Genomic DNA, 25,994 nt, shown 5'->3' with positions numbered 1-25,994 from the left:
CTCCTTGAAATTGTTGCTTTGCTGACAGCATGAGCAGAGAAGCACAGAATGGCAGAGGCTGCACAGAAGGTTACCTATAGAAGGTTGCCTGGGAATTGCAGGAAGGGTCCCTGTGGGCTGCAACGGCACCTCAGAGTGGGTGCGCTGTGTGCAGTGAATAGTTTGAGTTGTCCCATTCCCTGTTCCTTACTTGCCTTTGGTAAATCTGGGATGTTTATGTGTGTTTGTTATCTAAAGTTTGTCTGCTCCTGATTGAACAACTCATTGCTTCTGACCTGTTAATAATGAGTTTTCTTTCACTGCTCACCTTCCTGGCACGTGACAGATCTCTTTGTGATAGTGTCCCTATTTAGTGATTGTAGTTGTCTGGTTAGGAATGGGAAATATACGTTCTCCAAACATTCCTATTAGCAGAGTTTTGCTTGTCTGCACATTTATCAGTGGTGAATACAACTTATTTCCATGTATGCTGGGTTTATATTTGCCATTAGCGGTCCTAGTTGCTGGCTGGGGTTAAACATTGCAAATGTCTAAGCTCTGGTTGAGGGACAACTCTTATTGGGGCCATGTTGTAAGGCTTGGGCAATGAGGAGAGGCATTCCTGCTGTTTGATTTTTGCATCTTTTAAATTTAAAGTAGGTTTAAACCTTTTTTTTTATTATTATTTAATGCTATAAATACTATTTGAATATGAAGAAATAGCAAAAGAACTTGCTCCAGCAGGGAAGCTTCCTGTACACAAACAGTAATCAGAAAAGATGCTGAACTTAAACCACATGAGATCTGCAATGATTGCCATTTCTCTGGGGCTGGTAATGAGGAACTTGCCAAGTGTCACAGCTGGTCCATCACCAGTGACGGTCCATTAAAATGTTGTTTGCTGCTTGGTTTGAGTCCCTTGTGGGAAGAGGGGCAAAGGAGCAGGCAGCTAGCTCTCAAGCACTGTGGTCCTGGTTCTGTGCATCTGGTGCTGGTTGCCTCTCCCATCTCATCTAGGGTTTGACCCACTGCTGGTTGGGGATGGCAGTCTGAGGTCCTCAAAGGGCTCAGGATCTGACCCCTTTGTGACATCCCTGGCTCTTGGTGGCCGTGTTTAGATGTCAGCGTTCATCCAGCATTACTCTTCCTCCTCCACACCTTGCCTGGTGTCAGAGTTCTCTGTCTCTGTGGTGCCTCTTCATATTACTCTTTGATTATTTAAAAAGAGGGAAGAAGGCCAGGTGGTGTCAGGCTCCATTGTGCGTGCTGCCAATTCACCCTCTTACAGCCCTATTCTGTAATTTTTTCATATGTGACTAAAGGGGAATCATTCTACTTACTGCTCCAAATCTTTTTTTCAGAAATTTCTAACAAGGTTTTGCAAGAGTGTAGAGAATAACTGAAGAAACCCCACATTTTCTTCTCTTGAAAAAACCCTCCACATTCTCTTTTTTTGACTAAAAAGCATGAACACCTGACTTATTAGGTAAAAAACAGATGGCAGAGGCTTGAGGGATAGTGCGCACATACAAAACATCTGCTAAAGCAGATAGTATTTCGAAAATGATGATGTGGGAGCCTGTTGCATTCTGAGGGCTGTGAATTGTGGAAATGTCTCTAACAAACACAGTTCCAAGAACGAGACCTAACCCCAGATTTGACTGCCCTGAAATACTAGACCTGGACCTAGTTGTGGTGGCTTGATGATGCTCTGCTACTTACCCAACGGTTCATTGTTTGGGGTTAGTGGGAGGTGATCCGGCTGAAGAACCTGCAGCCTGGAAGACCTTGGCCAATCTGTACGTTAGGGGCACCTGCAAGGACAGTGGGTGAGTAGCAGTATGGGTCTGTCAAACAGGAACTTTAATTGTTCCGTTGTGTAAAAATAAGCAGTGTAATTATGTAATTAGGTTTTCATGGTCCGTTCAATCTTGATGACTCTGTAGGGACTCTTCTGTGATGGAGCTGTGGTGGTATAACTGCCATGCGGATAAAGACGATAAAGACCCTCTGGTGGCATTCTACTGGCAGCATGTGAACAAGTGACTTTTGCGGGGAAACGTGACACATCTTTCCTACTATCCTGATCTATCAATACTTGTCTTTACTACGGGACTCTTGGAAAATATTTTCTTTGTTTCAAAGGTTGTCTTCCTCTTCCTGGCTGGGTTGTCCCTGCTGTCAGCAGAGACCGGTTGGCAGCTGCCTCCATCCTGCAGATGCCCAGGAGAGGAGCTGCAGGGCACACCTCATGCTCCTGGCTGAGACTGGAGCTTCATTTACCAATGTTCATTACTGATGGTGATACACTGAATTTGTGCTGGGCACAGGATGATTCCTTCACATCTCGGCGTGTGGCCTTTTGCCATGAGGTTACTGCTACGTGGTAATGTTTGGGTCAGCCACCATGCTAAGTGCAAGTGGTGCCTGTCTGGCCTCTAGCTTCAGCTAAACCTCCTGGTAAGTGAAATATCAGCAAAGAATAGCACATAATTTTTCAGGCTGTTAATCAATGTACAGCCTTGCAATTCTCAGTTTTGAAAAGCTTCTAAATCAAACTATGAATACTGAAAAAATAGGTACATTTAATGACTAGCACACTGCCGAGTATCTTCTTGACTCTGTCTCTGGGGGCTGCTAAAGTACCTGATGGTGAGAGAGATGAGGATTTCTGCAGGTACTTTCCTTCTGCAGTCATTAGGTGTTTCTAATGCATCTGCAAAACTGCAGCCTTTGGAGCGATGCATCAGACGCTTTCTGTGTCCTGAAGCTTGGTCTGTGCACCTGCCAGACTGAGTGCCATCGCTGCCAGCCGTGAGATGTGAAAGGCTGGAAAAACCCACTTGAGGTACAGACTAGCTCACGCTTGGGTTGTTTTAAAATAAAAATGCACAAAGCTTTGCTCGGTAGGAATCTGTGTGCCTAAAATATATTGAGCAAAATCTTTGCTTTTTAAAGTGGTGGGAGTTGGGCAGGGAGGGCCACGTTTCCAAGCATCTGCCATGCTGTCAAGGTATTTGCAAGTCTGGCTGGGAAAAAGATTGGTGCCCCTCTTGCTGAACTCTTTGACCTCCTTGTTTGCCAACTTGATGGGTGCTGAGAGCTTTCTGAAATGTCATCCCTCCCATCCCCTTTATGTCTTCTTTTATTTCTCGTTTCTCTTCTTGCTGTGGGCAGCTGTGTAGATTGTTCTCCAGTTCCTCACGTCGTTCTTCTGCTGTCTCCCAGTGTGGGTCTGCTGCCTGCACAACTAATCCGCTGAGTATTCCTGGGTTTTGATGTGACAATCCAAGTCCTGTTTCTCAGTTCTGCCTTGTTATCTTCATTATATGTTCTGTGCCCAGAGCCATATTAATTTCTGAATATCATGCTTTCCATAGTGACTGCTCAGCGTCCATCTCATTATGATTTTAAAGATACAAGGCCAGCTGCTTTCATTTATACTAGATAAGGACTTGGCCTCTGAGGCTTATATGATCAGTTCCCAAACATTAATAATTTACAGAAATATTTTGCCTTTTACATTCCAAGAACTTAAGTTTGAGGGCTACTTGAACAATAAATTATTTACAACAAATTTTATCCAAATTCTTTTCTATTCTTGAGCATGCATCTTAATCTCTATGTTGTATTTTTATCTTTTTTCCTCTCACATGTTCTTTTGTTTGGTGTTTTTATAGATTTAGCATGACTATCCAAATGGAAAATCTCTTTCTAAATATGACTCAGCACAAGCAGCCTTTACAAGATTCAAAACTCTTCAGATCATGACACCCTCATACTGTGAAAATGGAAGTTTAAAATCATCCACTGCCTATGGTATATTATTTATCCATCTCATAGGCTATTAACTACAGCAATTTGTATGAGTCTAACATAGCAAATGTCAGATGTTGTTTCCATTTCTGCTTTTGTTTTGCTTCACTGGCAAAATTCTTATTGATTTCAGTGGTGGCAGATTAAGCCCTGCATATGTTTCATTTTCATGAGCCAGCAAAAATGTCTTTCCTCTTTATTGTGGCCATCTCCTTTAAATATTTCTGTGTGTCTTTACACAACGCTCCCACTCAAATTTCAACATCTTCCAATTCTCCTTCCTCAGCTCAACTTGTCTAAATCCTGATGAGTATTGGCTCAGACTGTGGTCTTACCCAGATAAATGTCCATCCCAGCTGTGTGATAGAGACACTGCTTCTGTTTGCTAGAAGGTGAAATACAGTATTGAATAAAGACGCTTTTCCGTGTCGCCTGAGTTCTGAGGTCAGGCTGTTAGGTGTTTCACAGACTTGCAGAGCAGCAGATAGCTAAGTGGCATCAGCAATATATAGTAGGTTGTGGGGAAAGAAATACAAGCTACTGGTCTTTAGGTTTGCCTGAACAATATCCAGAAAGAATGACCAGCAAGGAAACTCTGAGCATCCAGGGACAGATGGGTCCCCACCCTCCTCAACAAGAGCAGCCGATTCATAGGGGAGTTGCTAAGGTCGCTGTGGTATGGGTTGCCCACATCTCATACATATTCTCTTAAATAAACCTCTGCCTTGACAGGTGGTCCTGGGGTTTGTCTTGAAGCAAAAATTTATGTCTGGGAAGATCACAAACTCTTAAGATGTGGATCTTGAATAGACTTCTAACTGTCAAAAGGACCATCATCTGAAGTAACATCACAACCATGTAATGTACAGACCTGTCCTGCTAACACTGAGCATGCAGAAATATTAATCTTTTCATGCCCGTGTCTAACATCCCTATCTTAATCTAGATGGACGGAAAAAGATTTATACTTCTAACCTACTCTATATTAATGAAAAACATTCTTCTCTCCTGTCCTCCAAACACACTCTGCAGCTGCAGGGGAAATAATCTCTGAAGTGGGAGTGAGACTATGGTCAGACCTTGAATGAGCTCTTGGGAGGGGACTGAGTACACTGTATGTGAATTAGAAACGAGTCATGGTGCAATTTGATGAAGTTCTGGCTGAATTTGGGTTGACTTGAGCATCAACTCTCTGTGTTTTCTCCTTGGAGGTTGAAGGCTGGGTGAGACTCAGGAGGGGAATCCCCTGAGAAGAGCAGCAGTCTCCTGTGGGCAAGGACATGCTGCTGCCACCGAAGCTTTGGTATTGGCTCCTGAAGCTACAAGGCAGGAGGAGATGTGTGAAAATGTCCGCTTCTGCCCTGACAGGTCAGAAACGTTGGCAAAGAGTGTGGTGGTGGCTGATTCCAAAGAGACACAATGAAAATTTGCTTTGAACAGGGCAGTCTAGCTGGGTACTTGGTGTAAGCCTGGTTAAAGATTGTGCCTGCATTATGAAGTCTCTGTTAGTACAACTGTGTTGACAAAGCCATTGAAGATGGACATTTTGTCTGCGTGGCTACAAAAAGCTAAAGTGACAAAAGTCATCATAGTTGACACATAGCTGCACAGGTAAAAATGCTTTTGTGTGGATAAAACATCTCCAGGATGTTAGAACAGCTGAGGTAAGATGACCTGATAGGGAGGGAGAGGTGTTCTGTTTGGGCTGATATTGTAAATGATGTCATTGCTGATTTTTACCAGCCCTGGGCTATGGCTCACGGGTCACCTTAAGAAAGCACATTAGCTGCACAGAATAGCTTAGAGGTTTTGAGTCATCCTGTGGAACATACACGTTGGTCCTAATAAACAACGTTTATACCTCATTGAAACTCAGTTTCTTCGGTTCTAATTCTGTGTAGGAATCACAAACATTATTTTTAGTCCTTCAGGCTGAACAGAGTTCAGATGTGTTTTATCTGGTCAGTGACCAGTTGTGCTGGGATCAGATTCTGCCTATTATTAGGAATATGTGAATTTAATAAAATCTCTTGTTTATATCTAAGTTAACCATCTTTTGTGTCTCAGATAGGTGGGATTTAACCTATAATCTTTGGGTATTAAAGACATTTTCACGTGTTCCTCCAAAACCAAATAATAGTTTGGGAGACCAAGAGAGAGAAGGGTGGGAAGAAGCAGACGTCTAAGTAAAATGTATGTTGAATGGGGGAAAAAATCCGTCATCCCGGGTTCTGGGCCTGTGATTATTTCCACATGCCTGGACCGTATCGCTACGCTGTGTGCCATTAATGTCATTAGATGCTTTATGCCAGAGCGGATTTTTTGTGTATGCTGATGAGATTGCAGGATTGGGACCTCGACGGGTAAACGCTGCCAGTGCCGTGTCAGCGCCGCGGGGGCGCGTGCTGCCTGTGGAGGTCTGCGCCCTTCCAAACCCCCTCCTTGTGCCGCACGTGTGGGCGCGCGCCTGGCCAGCCCTGCCGTCCCCGAAGTGCCCATAACCACCTGGCTGGTTAACCACCCTCCAGGCAGCAGAGTTTGTCCTCAGCCCTTTTCAAGAAAAGCAAACGAGAAAACTGGCTGATCGAACCCCACCTTGTAAAAAATGGATATTTTTAACTGGTGCTTGGTGCTGGAAGAAAGCGCAGTTAAAAATAAGCTTAATGTTCCTGTTCAAAGGTGCCTGTGCGTCGGGAAGAAATGCCAGCCTTTCCCCCTCGTTTTGTCGGGCTCATTTGTGAGAACGTTGAGACCTTGGGAGCCATCACCACATTCCCTTTGGTTCCTGGTGAAAGGAAAAGAGATTTGATTGCTCCCTCCAGATAAAAATACAGAGGAGTCTTCTAGGCCAGAAAGCAACTTCTTTTTTTCTTTTTCTTCCTTTTTTTTTTTTTTGTTATTATTTGAGCCTGCCAGATTGGTCTGCTCTCTGCTCTCCAAGTGTGTGGGCGGCACAGAAGAGGATGCTGAGACAAAGAATGGGGGAGGGAGGAAAGAGAAGTGAAAAATACCTTTGGATTGGAGGCATGGTGTATGGGAGGAAGAGAACGCAATGGCAGAGGCAGCGTTGTTTTGGTTTGCGAAAGTTTGCAGCAGATCAGAAGAAGCTGTGGTAGGTCAGAGACACTCAGTCTAGATGCTGTAGTGGTGAATATATTAGCATGGTTTAGATCCTAGGCATACAGACATTTTTCTGCATTTCATAATTTTATGAAGCTCACGTCCTACTGATCTCTGATCCCTCCTCCTGGAAATGGGGATGTCAGATGGAGGGGTGGCTGGAGGAGAACATGGCCATTGCTCTACTCAGTACGGTATTTGCATTTTATGTTCATCTGCTTTGTGCTTTGATAAAGTAGGTCCAAACCAAGTGGCATTTTGTGAAGGTAAAGCTCTGATTTTTGTGCTGATTAAATCCTGTTTTCCCAAGCTGAAGAACCAAAACTCATTTCTCATTCCAATAGTAGCTTTCCCCAGTATACTGCATCTGGCTCATGATCTTACATGCTTTTGTGAGACTGAGTTACATGCAAAATGTCTTTTAATTTGAGTAATAAAAGAAATAAATTAAAAGATATAACAAGGGAGGAAGGCTAATTTTCAGATAAAACTTGAAAAGCAACAGAGTCCAGGATGGGGAGGTATGGGACAGCAGTATCTGGTGAGGGAGGGCAGGAGACCAGAGAAGGGTGAGCAACAGATGAACAGAGGGAATGGGAAAGGGCAACACACGTAACTGGCATTACATGATTTGTTTTGTATTTACACCTGCAAGATTCATCTCGTCTGGGCTGGAAAATTCACCCTTGCCATGCGTTTTGCCCTTGGAGAATTTGACCTCCGTCTCCTTTGGTTCCTTGAAGTCTAACGTAAAAGAGCTTGTGAAAGCAGCCCTGTAAGGGCAAGTTTTGTAAATAAATCCCATCTCCTATAAGCTGGCCCTGTAGCAGGAGGCAGGGAAGTTTCGATCTGAGAAAGGGTGCATAGGGAGCCAGTCCTGGGAGAGGATCGGGGACTTTCCTCTGTGATCCCAGGAGCCTTTCCAAGCCAGGCTGAAACTTGGTGTGGGCACACACAGTCGGGGGGACGTTGTCTCGTGGATGTGTGGCATGGTCCTGCTTGCCTGTCGTGCCAGCCCAGAAGGTTCCCTTTAGACCCCGCTGCCCTTCACAGCCCTCTCTGAAGGACTTTCAACGGGGTAATAAAAAGGTGTTTCTCTGCTGGGCTAATATTTACATCACAAACATACAGTGCCTTTGCTTGGTTACAAACATCAGTGCGTGGCAATAAGAGGCTTTTCTCGGAAAGGGTGGGACGGGAAACACAGAGGTTATTCTCGCCTGTCACTGTATTTGCTTAGAAAAATGTTTAGAAATTACACCTCTACACCGAGGGAACAATATTAAGATGATAAAGTCAAGCTCTCAAAAGCTCGCCCGGGCTGGAGTGGAAGTTGCCTGTCTAACCTTCATTTGTACCCTGGTGCCAGTGCTCTCCGATTGCCTTATTTACCTCTTTGGTTTCACAGAGCTCCTGCTTGCACTCTTTCCAGAGCGCATTGAATGAAGATTGTTAGAGGGAATTAACCTGTTGCTCGTAAGATCCTCATTTAGCTTTTTGCAAAAACTCAAAATACACTTCTCTAGCTCAGGCAGAGAGGCATCACCTCTTCCTACAGGGATATTGTGAAAACAAATGTGGTGTTTGCTCAGCAGTCACGTGTTAAAGGGAAACTGCCGTAAAAATGCTGATGATTCCAGCCCGTAATTTCATTTTTCAGTCCAGAGTTTGGCTGTTGCCAATGATACAAGTGTGAACGACCTACTTATATTATATAAAAAGTATATATATGGTACCAGTATTCCCTGTAGCTCTGTGTGGAAGAATACTATGCTTTTGTTGCTAAAGGCTGTCATAGAGCCTTATCACATGGGATGATACTGTTCGAAGTTTCCAAATGTTTAATAGCTGCAGAACTGGGCTTGAAAAATAACAGATTTCTCGGTCCTGCCATGCTGTCATGCTGTGCCTCAAGTCAGAGTAAAAATAAAGATATCCACATGAGACTAAGGAAAATCTTTGCTTGAAGATAGAAACTTTAGTTTTCTTTCTGGTTCTTATGCTTGTTCTGAAAGCAAAAGTCAGTTTCATTAGGTGAGCGTTATAAATCAGCATTTCTTTGTTTTTGTTTTTTTTTTTTTTTTAAATTACAATGTTTCTTCCAGTGAGATGCTTTTATCTTCTTTTTCCATTACATTTGGATAAGCCTAAGATTCTTTTGAAAGGGGTTGTGCTTGAAGAGGTAGTCTGAAATGGCAGCGAGAGGCGAAGCTATTAATGTTAATTTAACACCTAAATGAAGGTGAGGGCTGGAGGCGTTTGAAGGCGCAGTCGGTGTCATGCACAGCATGATACTTTCCCTCAGGAGTGGGCTTTTGGCAGATTCCGGGGGATATTGCCCCAAAGCAAGCACAGGTTTTCTGTATTGTGTAAAAGCTACTTTTCAGAAACACCGTTTAGCCGTTGTAATGCTTTATCGCAAAGCGCAACTTATGTTGAAACCTGTCATTTCCACTCTCTGCTACCTGGTACTGTCCCACAGGGTTTCCTCAATATATTATCCTGAAAGTGTTCAAGGAGGAGGGGGGCACTCTCGGCTTTTGGGGCATTGATTTCTTTCCTGACACCTTATGCACCGACTCACTGTCTTTGAAGATAAGCCCAGCATCCAGTGGGGGCTTGCGGGAGTGTTTGCGTGCCGATGGAAAAACGCAGTGCAGCTTGGCCGGAGGTCAGTTCGGTTCCTTGCCTCGGAAATCCTTCTCGCTGCTCAGCCTCCTGCCCCTCTCCGGCACTGCTGTTCCCCTCTTCCACTGCTGCAGGTGGTCGCACAGGGAGGTTATGATAAAACAGCGAGTGCTGGCAGGGTCGAGGTTAAGCCTGGGATGTCTGTGGCAGATTTGGCTTTGTGTGAACGGGGCTCGCAGCCCCCGAGCAGTGACAGGAGACCTCAGGATCTATTGCTGCTGTGTCTCCTTCACCAAATCAATCCGCATCCTGGACATCCATTACACCACCTCGCTGATGTCTTCATTTCCCTACCCAGAGGCAGCTTTTACTGCTGCGCCGCTGCGGTTCCTGTCACCAAAGCAAACGCAACTGATGTCTCATTTACGCCGAGTGCTACTGTTGAGGTGGATATTCAGCCTAAAGATTTTCCCTGTCCTTAAATTCCCCGTCCTGCTGTGCCTGCAGAGAATCGTACTGGGATAACTGAGCACCTGGGTTAGCGGTCGCGGTGCCGTGGTTTGTAGGTATGAGTGCTGACTTTGATTTTAAGAATTTCAGCCAGAATTTTAAATTTCCTTTGACTTACACATTGAAATTTGGCTTTCATCCAGAGCTGCAGCTTTATAATAATGCTTAATGATGACATAGCTCCGTATATTCTCGAATGGCTGCATAAACGTCAACTAATCAGCATACCTTTTGCTAGACCAGTATCTGTATCTTTGCATTACAGATAAAGAATTGAAAGTAGAGACGTGTCTTTTGTCTAAGCCCCTTCCATTAATGGCAATAAATTAATGTTAAAAGGATGCGTAGAATGCAAGATTTCCTAGCGCTGGTCCCTGTTTCTTGTGCACTAGCACATGCTGGTGAGACGTTTTCTCTTGGATGCTTTCCTGTTGAAAATATTGTGTTTCCTCTGGAGTTATGGTGGCAGAGGTTTCTGGAGGAAATCTGTTTTCTGTACAGGTGAAGTTTCCCCCCTGACAGCAGTCAGAGGCTCATGCTGAAAAAAAACCTGAGAATGTGTTCCCCTAAATTCTCCCATCTTCATAGATGATCTCCAGCTGTTTGCGGAGAGCTGCTGTATTGAGTGAAAAAGGACAATTTCCAGCCAATCTGTTTGTTACCATAAAGTCAAGTGCAAGTGGTAGTAGAGAAATTGATGGCACCTTTTTAAACATAAAAATCATTAAGAGAAGATTCCCCGTTCCTGGCAAATATCAGATTTCCGCAGTTCCTTCCTTTCCCTCATACTGATATTCAAGGAAACTTTTTGGACCGTTTCTTGGCAGGTTGTCTCTACCTGCAGCACCATTAAAGTGGCTGAAACCCCCATCAAGAGAGGTTTCCTTGTGTGTTTTGTCTTGCTTACGAAGAATAAACTCCAGTTCTGCATAGAGCCACATCCAGTCCCAAAAGAATTTTAGCTGCATGAGGCTCACATGAACTGGAATTTCGTGTTCCTGTCCTGGCCTATGCATATGTATGATCTTATCCTTGATCCCCATGAGGCAGGTTTTTCATCCTTTCCTTCTTCCCTGTCTCTTTGTACCTTTTTCTGGGTCTCCTCCTGCGCACGGCAGGGCTCTGCAGAGCTGACTTTCCCCACCGTGGTTCCCTGCAGGTATCTCTGCTGCTTTCCATCACTCGGGGTGCAATGGGTTGTTTGACCGTGTTGGGTTGTCTTTTCCCAGACCACGGTGGGTCTCCGGCACCCTCCTTGCTGACTGCTACCCTTCTGACCAGGACACCAGGGAAGCAATGCAGATGTTCATGACCCCTCGATTCCATACCCAGACCTGCTGCCCAGTGCCAAGGGCTGGGGATTTTATCCCGGGAGGGGTGGGAGAGGTGCCCTGTTGTCTACTCAGGGCTGCTTGGAAAGATCCAAGGAAGGTTTTCGTTTAATACAGAGCCTGATGACCATGAGTCTATCTAGAGAAGTCCTCTGCAGCCTCAGCATCCTACTCTTGTGGTTAATAAGTATATTTAGCAAGATCAAACGTTGCCTTAAAATACTCCTGCAGCAGATTCCTCCCGGCTTGGACAGCAGCGCTGCTGCTTGGCCAGAGCTTGCTGGATGCCGTTCACGAATGGGAATGGATTTAGGGGCTGGGTTTCTGTTGGGTCCAGCCCTAATACCTTTGTCAGTGATTTAGAAGGGAGCACAAATGGTGATCTTATTGGTATGGGGTTTTTTTTGTTTGTTTTGTTTTGTTTTTTTTTTTACTTGATGCTGAAATGGGAGGCCTTGTCCATATTGGCAAGGGCAAAGAAATAGCCCAAGGGGACTTAGAGGTTGTCAGTATAGGGAACTGTAAAACAGGAACAGGGTTGCAAATAGCTTTTCTCTATGTCTAGAGAAAAATCAGAAACACGAAAGACTGAGGAATTTGGAAAAGGGCAAGGTCTGAAGTGGACTTGGAGGTGATAAGAACATATCAGGGATAAGTTCCAGCGTGACATGGCTGTGAAGGAAAGATTTGCCATCTGGCAAATAATCCTTGAGGAATTATCACGGAACAGGGCGGACTGGCTGTTTGGCTACCATAGATGGCTCTGTGGGGCTGTGTCCCCCAGGAGCTACTCCACAGCGGTGAGGGGAATTCAGGAGAGGGGGTGCTGGATTTTTTCCGGGGAAAAAAATATGCAATTTTAAAATCAATTGAAATTGTTTATCATTTTCTGCCAAATGGGATGACTCATTCTGGCAGTCTGCCCTCTCCACCCTCCCCCTCAGACAAACAAACAAAGCCAATAAGTTGCAAAAAACAAAATAGTCTGAAAAGATAACAATTCAAAATTTTCCTTTTGGTATATTCAAAACAAAGGGCTTAATTTTTAAAATTTTTTTTCAAGACATCATTTCAGAACTGGATTCAATGACTGTAACTTGAAAAAATGAGGTAAAAATAACTCCAAAAATAAAATGCTTCATTTTGAGTTAAAGAAACATTTTGTTCAGTGAGACGCACAAAGCATTCAGTTTTGGGCCAACATGAAATGATATTTTTTTTTCTAGCAATCTCTTGGTTGAGGCAGTGAACCAAGAAGTCAATTATTCACAGAGCTGTAGCAAGATTAAGGTAAGGATGGAAAGCAGAGCTGAAATGAGAAACTGAGGGAGAAAATTTGGGGTTGAATGTTAAAGTCAATCTTCATTCCTCCAAGTGAAACGTGGTAGTTGATGGCGTAAGCACCCGGACCCTTTGCCGTCGGCCCGAGCGGGTGGGCTGCCCGCCAGGAGATGAAACCAGCAATGTCCTTGTGGCATCCACAGGTCCCCAGTGGCGTGGGAGCGGAGTGGGGTGCTGTGATGGGTTGGCGTGACCCAAGAGACGTCCTGCACCCATCAGAGGCCATGCTGCTGTGGTTCTGGGGAGGCGTCCTCACCCCGCACCGCTGCTGCTGGAAATGCAGCATCGTCCGGGAGGGGAGGGGAAAAAAAATAGAAGGGGAAAAAAAAAAAAAAAAAAAAAAGGAAGAGTCTTCTGCCAAGAAGCTGCCGTAAGCTCTGCAGAGTGTGACTTTGGGCAGGGAGGAGTGTAGTGCTGCCTGTGCGCTGCTCAGCTAGGGAAGAGCTGCTGCTCGGATCTGGGGTCCGGGTACAAGTCTCCTCAGCTGGGCAGGCGGGAGCCGGTGGTGGTGCCTGGCTGCTGCTGGAGGGGCTCGGGAGAGGCTCCTCTCTCAGGTTGGAAATGCTGGGCACAGCTTTCCTCATGCACGCAGTATTAGTGCAAACACCCTGACTGTGCTTTTTGGCTTGGGCTTTTTTCTTTTTTATTGCACTGCTTCACTGCTTTTTTCGTTTGTGTGTTGTTTTTTTTTTTGTTTTTTGTTTTGTTTTTTTTTTTTTTCCCCAGAAGTGCTGAGACCTCAGCACCTGGCCGTCCTAAGCAATAATTCTTACAACACGGGCAAGAGAAAAATCTTATTTCCCGTTTTTCCGGTGGCAGAGTCGAGGCAGTGGGATGGCAGGATTTGCCCAGCGCCATGGTAAGAGTTGGGAGGCAGAGCTGCACTTGAGGCTGCATAAGTTTGGCTCCTGCTCTTTTGCAGAGTGAAGAGCGGCTGCGGTGTAGCGTAAAGATGCATGAACTAGTTTGAAACGAGCCAGCTGGGATACGCCATGGGCCGGCTGTGGCAGCTCGGCGCCTGCTGTGTGAATTTACCCTTAGAGCAGTGGACAGGAGAGATGCAGGAAGATGTGCATGTGGGCAGGGGCGTGCGATGCTGGAGATGGAGATGGAGAGGAGGGAACGAACAAGCTCCTGCATGGGGTACAGAGAGCGACTGCGGGACCACCTGCGGCTGTGGTACCCTGTGCACCTCCCTGCACCACCCTCGGCATCCCCCTGCTTTTAGTACCGCTGGCCATCGTCCACCGGCAGAGTTAATGAGCTGGAGAGCAGGGAGCGTTGTTTCTGGGCTGAGCACGCAAGCCTCGCACAAAAGAGTTTATGGGGGGTAATGTTTTTATTATTACAGTCCATGGTGAGCCATTCTGCATTTCAAGCACTTCTTTGCTATTAAATAATTAATAATTAACCAGCAGAGGCCGTTTGAAGACTCTGGTGCAGTGATGTCTGGTAATGATTTTTTTTATTTTAAGTCTTTTTTTTTTTTCCTCTTTCTTTTTTTCCTCTTCAATTCTAATTTATTCCAGGGCTTTGCGCTAGGATACCCAACCACCGGGTGGCAAAAGTTTCAAATGGCCAAAGTGTTTTCATTTTATAAATGAATTCTTAATTTTTTTTTATTTTTTTTTTTTCGGTGGGGTTGGCCGTACCTCCTGCTTTGTCCTTCGTGTTACCGGGGGGCCGGGTACCACCGGGACGTCCAGCCCGGCCAGCACACACACCCCCCCACCCCCCGCCGGTTCCTCCAGCAGCACACAGCGACGGTCGCATCGCGCCGTGGATACCTCTGCCCGCTGCGTTCTGCACTGTGGGACTGTGTGTGCGTGCGTGGGGCGGGGGATGGGGGGACACACACACACGCAGACGACACGCTGCATCGATGAAACGCCGGCAGCTATTTCAGGAAGCCGCGAAGTCTCCTCCTTCTTATGTAAATAAACATGACAGCTCCCAGCGCCGGTGCCGCGGCGGGAGGCGCGGGAGTGGGTGGAGGCTGCCGGCGCGGGGCAGCCGGTTCCCGCGTGGGCCGGGGGGCTGCTGGCGCGGAGCGGGGCCGGCCGTGCCCCCGCCGGGCTGCGGGGCCATGGGGGGGCAGGTGACGAGGAGCCTGCTCTACGGTAAGCACCGACCCGCCGCCATCCCCACCGCCGCGGGGAGGTCGGTGAGGGAGGGGGGGGGGGGAGCCGGGGGCGGCTGGGAAAGGTGAGGCGGGTGGAAGCCGGGGGGGGGGGGATGCGGGCTTTGCCCGGCTTGTCCTCCCGGAGCATCCCCGCTCCGTCCCGGGGGCTGGGGGTGCGCTCGGCCGGCTGTATTGCCGGGGATGAGGGAGAAAACTGTGCCTGCGCAGCGCTGCCGGGCGTGCGGGAGGTGTCGGGGGCGAAAAGAAAAGTCACTCTGTGTGTGTGTGTGTGTGTGTGTGTGTGACAAATCAGCTCAGCGATGGCACAGGTTGCTGCAAGGCAGCCTGGGAGGATCTCGAAACTGTCACCTTATTTCTCCTTTCCGCCAGCAGTTTCTTCTTAATATAAATTCTGGTTTATTTCGCCTCAGATTGATATGGTTTGGAATGAAGGTTGGTTTGAATCGACTGATTTCGGGCGATGCTAAAGGCGTTAGGTGCAGGCTGCTGTCTGCGGTTGCAGGGTAATGTAAAGCGGGGGAGAGGGGGGAGCTGGAAAGGGACGGGAATATCCCGCGCAGGCCAACGTTAAACCAGAATTTGAATCTATAGACAACGTGCGATACTAGCCATGTCCCGCTCTGCGCAAATCTCATGCCATAAATATTTCTGTGAGAGTATTGCACGCCTTAACGTTAACTTGCCTATAGCTCTGAAATGTTCTGTTTAACTGTGGACGTAGTAAATGCACTGCACGTTCAATGCAGTATGAATGTATTTTCAGTGAAACTTCCTTGTTACAATAATAAATATGGGTATGAAAGATGCAGGTAAAACATCACATGGGCTTGGAGTATCTCGTATCCTCTCTTTGAATAGAGAGGCACGAGGTGTACACACTTAGGCTGCGAATATTCACATTGCAGTCCTAATTCTTCTCATATTTGCCACCAAGTGCAAACCCTAGAGTTTAAGGAACAAATGGTCATAATTAGCAAGTAAGTGACTTTCTCCCTAAAGGTATTTAGCAAGCATGTCTGAATAGAGTTTTTTATTTGTTCATCATTTGTGTTCAGAAGTTTCATCCGTGGTCTGACCTTATTTCTTCTCTAATCTCATGATATACATGCAATATGCAGAATAACAGTTCTGTTGAGTCAACAAAAAAAAAGAGCTCTGGCAGTTGTCTTGTGATTGTAAGTGCCTTTTCCCCTTTGAAGCATTATTTGAATGAATTTGAAAAAAAAAAAAAAACCCAACCAAAAAAATACTGGCTGGGAAAGAGTAATAGCGATGTATGTTTCCTGTGTGTGCCAGGGACTTGGCATTCCTGCTGGGGCTCTCTCCTGCCTGCAGCCAGCAGCGCACTGCACAGTAATCCTGCAACTTCTGCCTTTCAGCCATTCTACTCCAGTGAGCGTGGTTCTCTTTAATTTTTATGTTGTTGGGAGAGGGAAACTAATGAGGAGATGTGGGTAATTAACTCAAATTTCCCTCTTCATCCAGAGGGGCTACAGGCTGTGTTATATTCAGAGGTGATGCACTACCGTGTTTAGCACAGCGATGCTTAAAAAAAAAAAAAGGACATGCATTATATCTTTAAAAATTAAAAACAAAGCACTTTTAACAAAAATAGACTGCTTCTGCACTTGTGGTTTGTCTGTGGCTACCGTTCCTCCAGTTCCATCTTTCTGTTGAATATTTCTGTTTCAGATGTGTCTCAAAATAGCTGGGGAAAGAGAAATGAAACCTTATCCATTTCTCTGAAGGATAATTGAAAATGAATGTAACGATATTGAAAGGAGTTGTATCGACAGCCCTGGGGGCTGACATCCTTTGTTTTTAGAAAGCACAGGTAAAGCATAAATTCATGTCCTCCAGATGTTTCTGGTGACGTCTCTGTGTTGTGAGGATGGGCTGGGATTTTCACAAGCACCTAAGTAATTTAACGTCCCTGAAAATTAGCTCAGATGGGGAGATACTGCACGGGCTGGCTGCTTGTGCCTCTGCTGAGCCGGTCCTGGGGAGGCAGCCAGGTTCCCCGAAACGCATGCCCAGAGCGGTGTGCCAGGTCCCTGCCTCCTCCGGGGTCCACCCTCACCATGGCAGGGTCGGAAAAGTAAATTGAGATAAAAGTTCCTGAAGCGGATCAGGAGGGAGGCACCCTTTCAAAAAAGCATAAAATCAGGGTGGTGATGTTTAAAAACGGTGGGTGCCCTGACATAAGGACAGAGGTTTATAGTGGGCAGGTGCAGTCATACACAGACTGGCGTGATGAGGAACGCCTGGCATCGTTTTACCCCCTTTCACCCACAAATCTGCTTTTAAGCAGCAAAGTCAAGTCACGCAGCATTCTTGCTGCTGGGCAGAGGAGTCTCAGCTTTTTTGGCACGGGGAAAGCCACAGGTGGGTGAAGCGTGATGGTGGTTGTTGGTGGTGATGCCCGCTGTCCCTGGACCTGCGCTGCCGCTCAGGTCTATTGTGTGAAGCCCTGCAAGCTGGTGCTGTGTCGATCTTATTTGAGCCATCCGGTGAGGTACATGCGTGCTTGCATGGGCAGGCATCTCTCTGAGCGAAAACGCCGCTTTCCCATTGATACGGTGGCAGTGCAGGAGAGCCACGCTAGTCTGTCCTAATGATGGAGCTGGTGGGTGCTGAATGGGCCCTGAGTCACCTGAGGGAAAGTTTCCCGCCTGATGGGACTGGGGAAAAAAAATAAGCTTTGAACCAAGGGCAGTGAAGCATCAGTTGCCTCTGAGCACCCCCGGAGAGAGACACACCTCTGACTTCAGTCCTCGCTAGCAAACAAACCCCAATGGGCTTGTGCCATGAAAGGCAGCACCTTTATTTTTGAAAGGCGATATCTGATGGCTTGATATGTTGTGACATAGGAGCTGGTCACTCTTCTCTGTGAAATGACATGCGTTGCCCAAGCGTCCTCATGCAGTGTTCATCTATGTCCCTGCGCTTGGCACCGTGACAGCCTCTGCTCCTCTTTCCCATTCCCCCTCTCTTTCCAGTCACCCTCCACAGAAGTCCCGGAGTGCTTTCCAGAGCGCTCTATGCAAAGAGAAGAAAAGTCGAAATAGGAAGTTCAAAGGTAACACAACCTTGATGGACAGGGTGTTTACTTGCCATTTAAAAAGTAATATCTATACATGCGGTGTTTACTTTAACAATATTTTAAACAGGATATGTTAATATGATTGCTTGTGGTTTACTTTAACAATATTTAAAACAGGAAATGTTAATATGGTCGCTTGAGGTTCATCTGAAGCTGATTTCGTCAAGAAAGGCTGTGCACTCTGGTATTCCAGGCAGAGGTTACTAAATGTTTATTTTAAACTACTTGCTGGCTAATCATGCTTCAAACATATCTCTAATAGATGCATATATCATAATATGTATGTTCTTGTTACGTATTTGATTTCACTGTCACCTGCTGCGTTAGTTTTTAATTCCTCATGGCTAGGAGTGAGAAGCTATTTGCAGCAGACCCTAGTCTTAATTTTAGGGGGCCAAATCCAGGAGTTTCTGGGTGAGAAAGAAAACCCTGAGTATTTTTTATTTCTCTCTCACTCAGAATCAAACTAACATAAAGTGATGGTTTAGCCAAGGAAGCTGCTGCACTGGGCTGGGAGAGGGATTCAGTGTATGTAGACGTGCAGAGGTTAGTGATTAACGTGCACATCTCTTCAGAGGGCTTTTGACTAGCTAGAGTGTACACAGTGGATTAATTCATGTGCAGGGGATATGCGTGTCTGTGCGTACCCGCACATTTGCTCAGTAACCTTCCCTCCTACAAGTCGTAATTACTAATAAATTCCCCACTGTGGGGCTTTTTTATTATTTTGGTTTTAATCATTCACACATCACAGGCATTCATCAGTGTTTTGTGGTGGTATAACTTTTTGCAAGGAGAAGGGAAAAAGGTATCTTGTGCCACATTTTCCAAACTGTAATTGTATGGCATGGATGTAATTGCGAAGTCTAGTGAGAGTGGGAAGCGGTACCGATTGACAGATGTCATTTTCAGTTTGAAAGGTTGAGATTTTAAGCTGCTTGCAGAAAATGCTCTGTAAGTTGTGGTTACGATACAAATAATGGCTCGTGTGTCTTTGTTTGGTGTATAGAGGCACACGTAGGTATTATGTACAGCCGGGTTTTCCCCTTACCACACGTATACAAGGCCTGGTTGAGCAGTGCAGCCACAGTTGTGTGGTTGTGCTGCAAAGATGGAGAAGGGAGCAGCAGTTCTGGTGTAGCAGGACTCTACCCACGCTGCGTGGCAATAGGCTTTTGGGGGGCTGTCTGCATTCATTTCCCATAACACCGGGGAAGGAAAGGTTATTTTCCATAGTCTTTCCTGCACCTGGCTGGTCATTTATTCCTGCGCAAAGGAGGTGTGAACCACTGGCATTGTCCTTCCTCCACATTTTGTTCTGGAGAGCAATTTGTGAGTCTTGCTCACACTGTTGGTGGGAGGTGTGGGATATTTGGGTGGGGTGTGGAAGCCCTCAGCCCTCCTGAGAGCTGCTGCTGTAGGGCTTTGGGGAACAGCAGAGGGTGGGGGCCATTTCCCTAGTGTAAAATAGCTACTGTATGCAACTTCGTTTACTCTTACTTTGCACAATAGAGCTCTATTTTTAGCTTTCTCTTAATTCCTTTTAGCGTAGTGAATGGTTTATCTATACGCAAGTGCTGAAATCAGCCCCATGCTTTGTTTCCCACTCCCTATATGTTCATTGCCCATACTGCAATAACCTTCCCAAATACCACATTTCACCCTTGCAGTTAATATCACTGAACAGAATTGTACTCCAGTGCATACTGCTGTACACGCCTTCAAATTTAATAATTGCCATCTTCTTGCACGTAATTAAAACTGCAAATATCCTGGAAGAAATAAGAAACATCAATATAGGGGAAAAAAAATGAAGACCCGACAACACCAATCGTTAGTGAGATTTTTTTGCAAATTAGTATTACTTTGTATTCTTATCACCTCTAAGTTATTTTCTAGATTTTGGGTTAATTTTTCATTTGATGGAGTGACTGGTGATGGGATCAGCCTCACTAGGGGGTTAACATCTCCCATGTTCTGCAGACAGTTGCTTGTTGAGAACCAATATGGGACTGGGGAAAAAAGGCTTTCTAAACTCTGCTTTCAGCGTGACTGGTATATAGCCCTGAGAGCGACCGAGAGTGTGTGTGTGTGTATATGAGAAATTAATCCCTCTCAGGGTTGGATTAACTGGTGCAGAAGACCCTGGGCAGGGTGCCAAAGCAGTGTTGGCATTTGCTAAAAGTGGGGCTCCCAGAGATTATTTCGGTTCATGCCTCTGACCTGTGGGTCACCTGCCAATGTCCCAAGGTGGCTGATAGTAAAGCGTCTTGACTGTGGACAACACTTCTGAAAATGAAGCGTGTGGTACCTCCATATAGAGAGATTTTATGGGTAGCCACGTTTATACTTGAAAACTGTTCTATTTATTGTGAAAGGCAAATGAGTTTTTCATCAGTTGCGGCAGTATTTGACTGTAGGGGACTCCCTACAAGTGGTGACAGCAAAGAGCATCCCCCTTCTCATCTCATCCTTTGCTTTCATGGCATTTTCCTGTTAGCTTTTACGTGTCGACTCGATGCTCTTGTTCTGTTGGGACTGAATGTTGTTTGTCAGATTTTGTTGTCTTATTTGTCTCTTCTTTGACTGATCCTCTCCCTCCTTGATGTGGACGCGTTCTTACCTCTGATCCTTCTTCACCTCTTCCTTACTTAATTCCTGTTTTCTTAAGAATTATGGGTGATACGTTTAGCCATTCAGTTAATTTAGAGGTAGCAGGTGTCTCTTCAGGAAGGTTTGTAGGATCCCCTGACACGTCCTAGGGAATAATTTGCATGCTTAGTAAAAACAAGTGCTCCTGCAGCCAGAAGATTCGTATTGTTAATAGTATAAAATAAATTTGCAAAATTACCATTGGTGATACCTAGCAGGAATCAAGAAGAGGCGGTCTCTAGACATCTAATCTCAAAATTGATGGGCCTGCTTTCTTTTTATTAAAGAATTTTACATTAATGACAGCCATACGTGCATTGAGATCACTCTCAAAAATATTAATCCTAAAGGAAAGGGAGTTTCCTTTCCTGGAAAGTGAAAGCAAAGCAAAGAATCGATCCATATTGATTGCCCTCGGGAATCGGCAGGGATTACTGATGGCACAGCAGGGTATGGAGCTGGAGGTCAGGAGAGATCTTCTCTCCCGGAGGCTGAATGAAGAGCGTGGCTGCCAGCCCCAAGCCTTGCAGTGCGAGCGCCCGCGGTCAGAGCATACGCTGCAGCCCTGCGCGGGGCTGTGCGTTGCTCTGGGGTTGATCCCTATCACTGTTGTCTGCTCATTTTTCTCCCCTTCACCTATCCCCTTCTAAATCACAGTGTTTTGCTTTGGAAATGTATTTATTTGAGCGAAACCGGTCCAAAATGAGTCAGAGCCTCCTTCTCTGTAGCTGTCGTCAAGTTAGTCTCGCCGGTATTTCTGTTCCTTGACTCTGTCCTTGATTGTCTCGTGAAGGGACACTGTAATTTGTTGGCATTAAAAATAACAGTCAAGATCACTGCAGCTGATGAGGTTGGAGAGAGAAGTCCTTTGGTTTATTGAGATCTGCCATGCGTCCAACAGCACAGCAAAGGGGGTTGGCTCAGAGAGAGCTGGGATAATTGATCGGAGGCACGAACGTATTTTTCCTGTTGGAAACATTGATAGCACTTTTATTTTAAAGAACAAGGGAAAGTAGTAAAAAGGGATATAATAAAAGCCATATACATTAATGAACATGATACAGAAAGTAAACAGTGTGATTGCCTTCTCCTCAACAGCCAGTGTCAGCAGAAATCTGGAGTTCTCACGCTCTCCCTCAAGTTAAAATTGCTTTTTAAAGAGAAGCCTTTGCAATAAACCCAGGGCCCCTTGCTATGAAAACCAGCTCCTTTTTTGTGGTTCGGTTTGCGTCCTTTTCTGCCTATATTAGTAAAGGCACCCTGATACAGAGGGGAAGCACATGAGGTCAAGTAACGCTAACTACCCACGGGCTGGATTTGCCCCATCATGTTGTACCTACTAGGGCAGTTCTGCAGAGGCTGTGTGAGGCCGGGCCACGCGAGGTCACCTACCCAGGCGTGCTGGTTTAGCCCCCAGGGCTCGAGAAGGTGCTCACAGCACTTTCTGGATGAAGTCTGGAGAACAGAAGGGACCCAACACTTGATCCAAGCAGGATGGATGTGCAGCGACCCATCTATAACATTTGCCTGGATAGCAGAGGCTCTTTCCTGTCTTTGACTACTTTTGGAGAGAAATTCTTATGGACCGAAGCACGCGGAGCCCTGAAGAGAAAGTGCCTACAACTGACTTGCAGGTGGCCCTGAAAATGCTGTGTTCAGTCTCGCTGCAGGTGGAGCCTTTGGTTTGCTTGCTGTGATTTCATGCAACTTTCTCTGGGTGACGCTGCCACGTTTTCTCTGTGACAGACCTTGCAGTGCAGCCACGTGGCACCGCACGGGTGCGACACTGGAGGTTTTTTGGCCAACAGATTCGCCAGTGAAAGCGGGACCTGCTGTGAGGTACCACGGCAGGACTGAAAATGTGTTTTCCAAGGAAGAGCGAGGCTTGTGGCCTGGCGTGAGCAGAGCTCAGGCATCCAGGCTGCAGCCTCAGAAGCAGTGCCCGTTGAACCAGGAGGTGGTTTGAAGGAAGCACGTGCCCCTGTGTGAGTTGCACCTTGGCAGGTCTGGAGGTTGGGTGTTTTTTGATTCTGACTCCTGCGAGGGCCTATTCTTCTTCTGTTCCCTGCGGTGCTTCCTAGCAACCGAGCCCTTTGCTTGCTTTACCGCGTTCAAGTGATCCTCAGGCTACTGCAAGTCCCAGACCTGTGTTATCAGCCAGGGGGAAGCTGCGTAGCCTCAAGGAGGGTTGGTTGGGTTTGAGCCTGGGAGAGCTCTCCCGCCTGTGGAGAGGAGGTTTCCACCTCCAAGGAGGTGGAGGAGCAAGGATGGGGACGGTGCTGTGCAGAGCCCCGGTGCGATGCTACCCCCCGCTTCCAAGCGTAGAGGGGGAATTGAGCCATAAACCACACTGTGGCACACAAAGAAGCCATTTTAATTTCAGTCTCTGCTGGAAGCACCACACGGAAAAGAATGTGATCAGTATAAAAAGAAATGTTTATGTTTCTAGGAGCAGAGACCTCCCAAATAATTAACATCACTTGACAAACTGCTGTTTAAAACGCAAGTGGTTTAAGTGCTGCAGCTCAACAGGCATTCGTCACAGCTCTGGCGTAAATGCGATACGCGCTGTGGGTTGGTTGCTGCTTTAAAGTTAAGATGATTTCCGGTAAACATCTTTTACTTAAGGAAAATGTCTCCGTTTTACTTTTTCTTCTTTGCAGAACCTAAATGTTAGAAACCTGGCCAAATGGCAACTTGGTGGCAAGGGCTTGGGGATACGGCTTCGGAATGACATAAATCCTGGATTTTCATTTCTTTTGCACAGATCAGGCTTTCGGTCAGAAGACAGACAGAAATGTTTCATTGACTTTGGCTTTTGGGAGGAGGAGAGAGAGAGGAAAGGGCTTTTGAGGGGAGATTTTTGGAAGCTGCGACTTCAGCTCTGATCTGTGTATCTCATATTCACTGACCGAACTAAAAGTACTTTAAATAAAACTTTACTTTTCTCTAGGGCTGTTGGGACACTGACTGGAGACGTAAGGATTGTTAAGAATTGGTATTTTTTGAAGGTTAAAAAATAGCAGCTTACAAAGAGATTGAGATTAAAAAAAAAAAAAGTTAAAAGAGAAAAAGTCTTTCTGGAAGATAGGAATGTGTGGGTGCCTATAATGTGCTGAAGCATCCCAGATCAAAATGACTTCTGTCTTTGCACACCAAATAGAATTAGATTATGAAATACAAAAGAGAGCCTTAAGAATCTAATTCCTTTTAAAAAGGCATTATCGATGCTGTGAATTTCATGCAACTTGGAAAAGGAAAATTGCTCAATTTATTTTCTGGTTACCTTAAACTAGTTCAGTGCCACCTTCTGATTTTTTAGCTCCAAAGGGAAAGAGACCATCACTTGTGCTGCCTTCTTGTTTTTTTCTGATTCTGAGTGAAACTGTATTTAGAGGGAATGCAGGTTTGGGAGTCCTGATGGGTGCTTGTCCATCTGTCATGGAGCTGGAGCTGCAGCATGGTAGGAGTTGCAGTCCTTCCCTCTGTCCATCAGGGGCTTTGCAAAACTGGCTGAAGAGATCTTGATCAAGCAGCATAGCTGCGACAAGGTTCCTGGACAAGCTGTCTCCTTTCTCTCTAGCCCAAGGCTCTGTTGCTTGAGAAAGGGTAGGTGTCTCTATATCTCACTGCTTGGATTTTGGATGGTTACTGAGTGTAAAATGCCGTTACTCTCCTTGGCCTATGCTGTTCTATGCATGGCTTCTGTCAGTCAGTCTTAGGGATGCAGTAGAAGATCTTGTATCATGTTAGAAATTAATTCCTGAAATGGAGATGCGGTGATTACAGCTCTCTATCCTTCCTAGGCATATGTGCAATGGCATTTATTATACAAAGGATAAATCATTCGGGCTATCTGTTCCCGTGGTAGAAAGGATAAGATGCAGAGAAATATCCTTCAAATGTTCTACAACTGGATTTGAAAGAGTGCTAAAGTAATTCAGTGTGTCTGCAAGAGACGATTGCAGTTCTTACAGTGCTCTTCACCAGCGATCTGGTAACCTCAGCTGTTTGCTGGAAGATGTTTCTATCCTGTCATCTGTAAAGTGACTACCTGAACTTTCTTCACCCACTCGTGAGTTATCCCACAGTTTCAGAGGCCTTTCTGCTCCCATCGTACAGCAAAGCTGCTCACTGGGGACTCCAGGTCGTACCTCATCCCAAGTTGATCGCAGTTTCAGACTGACAAGTGCACAGGCAATTGCTTGAAGGAGATATTGAGAAGTTCTTTAGCATATGATAAATGGAATATTTTGGGATTCATGGGCTATATATATGTGACAATACACACTTTCCGTCTTCTCTTAATCTTGTGCTTTGGGAAATCTGTGCTTGAACCCTCGTGGGCAGACTTTATCCATTTCGTCTTTAGTGTGTGGCAGAAGCATTAGTTTTATGACGCATACGTGCCTGGTACTGCTGGCTCAGTTGATGCAGGAGGAGGTGTGTAGTATTCTGTGGGCGGCTGTAATGAAGTGTAAATACGGGCAAGTTACCTTAAATAACTTCAGTACTGCAGAGAATTTGCAGTGCACCCTCTGAGGAAAAAATAAGGAAAAAATAAAGATCGATAGCAGTTTTGGATTTGTGCAACTTCAGGTTGATGACAAATATTTTGGGTTTTTACTCTGTGTACTGTGTTTAAGGCAGTTGGTTCAGATTATGCATTGAGATCTGCTTTTGGGCGCAGAAAACTAATCAGGGAAATGCTTCACGGCCCAGAGGTCTGGATTTGCAGACTCCAGTTCAACAGCTGCATCTCTCTGTGTGCTGGCAGGAAGGAGCATCTGTCAGGGGTGCAGTGTGGTCCTTATTAAATTATAATTTAGAGCTGTGGCTTAGAGAAACAGGTGCAATTATGTACTAAAAAAAAAAAAAATAATCCAGTGGTCTTTGTTATCAGAAGAAATGCCCCTCAGCTGGACAGACTTAAGGATTTTCCACAATTTTTCAAGCTACAAGGAGCAAGGAAAATGGATGAATGAATTGCCCTCCGCACTTAATTGCTCCTTGCTCTTCTAAAATAGTGTAGGTGTCTTTCCGCCAAGAGAATAAAGGCCCCTGAGCCCTTTAGGCTTGTTTCCTATTTGCACATGACCTTCAAGGCAGTCACACCATGAATGTGGCTACATCAGGAACAATGCTCTGAATTGCGTGACATTGCATTTCTTCCCCTTTCTACTCTTTATCAATACCCCAATATGCAAAAATGCCCTTTTGCATGAATTCTTAAACAGCATGTTGTTCCTGTTCCAAGCTGGCTTGCTTTTCTAGCACATCTCTCTTCCTTCAGCTGTTCAGAAATGCAGTAGTCTCTTTATCTTCATGATGTTCCTCCCGAGTCACCTGCTATACGTCACCCAACTCCAGT

General features: G+C 45.7%; 1 protein-coding gene across 2 annotated transcripts in view; it reads left to right on the top strand.

The window, feature by feature from the left end:
* Window positions 1-25,994, top strand: part of NEURL1 (neuralized E3 ubiquitin protein ligase 1) — a gene marked incomplete at both ends in the record, with an annotated part of 160,141 nt that overhangs the window by 56,213 nt on the left and 77,934 nt on the right. The window contains one exon of one of the 2 annotated variants that reach the window (XM_082486280.1): window positions 14,788-14,845. The exons of the other annotated variant lie outside the window; for it this stretch is intronic. Within the exon in view, the coding sequence (XP_082342406.1) occupies window positions 14,812-14,845 (34 nt within the window). Of the gene's footprint in view, window positions 1-14,787; window positions 14,846-25,994 lie in introns of those variants that run through there. 2 annotated transcript variants of the gene reach the window in all.

Source organism: Vanellus vanellus, assembly GCF_965231255.1.
Source record: "Vanellus vanellus genome assembly, chromosome: 7".
NCBI lineage: Eukaryota > Metazoa > Chordata > Aves > Charadriiformes > Charadriidae > Vanellus > Vanellus vanellus.
This window is presented reverse-complemented; position numbering and strand designations above follow the sequence as displayed.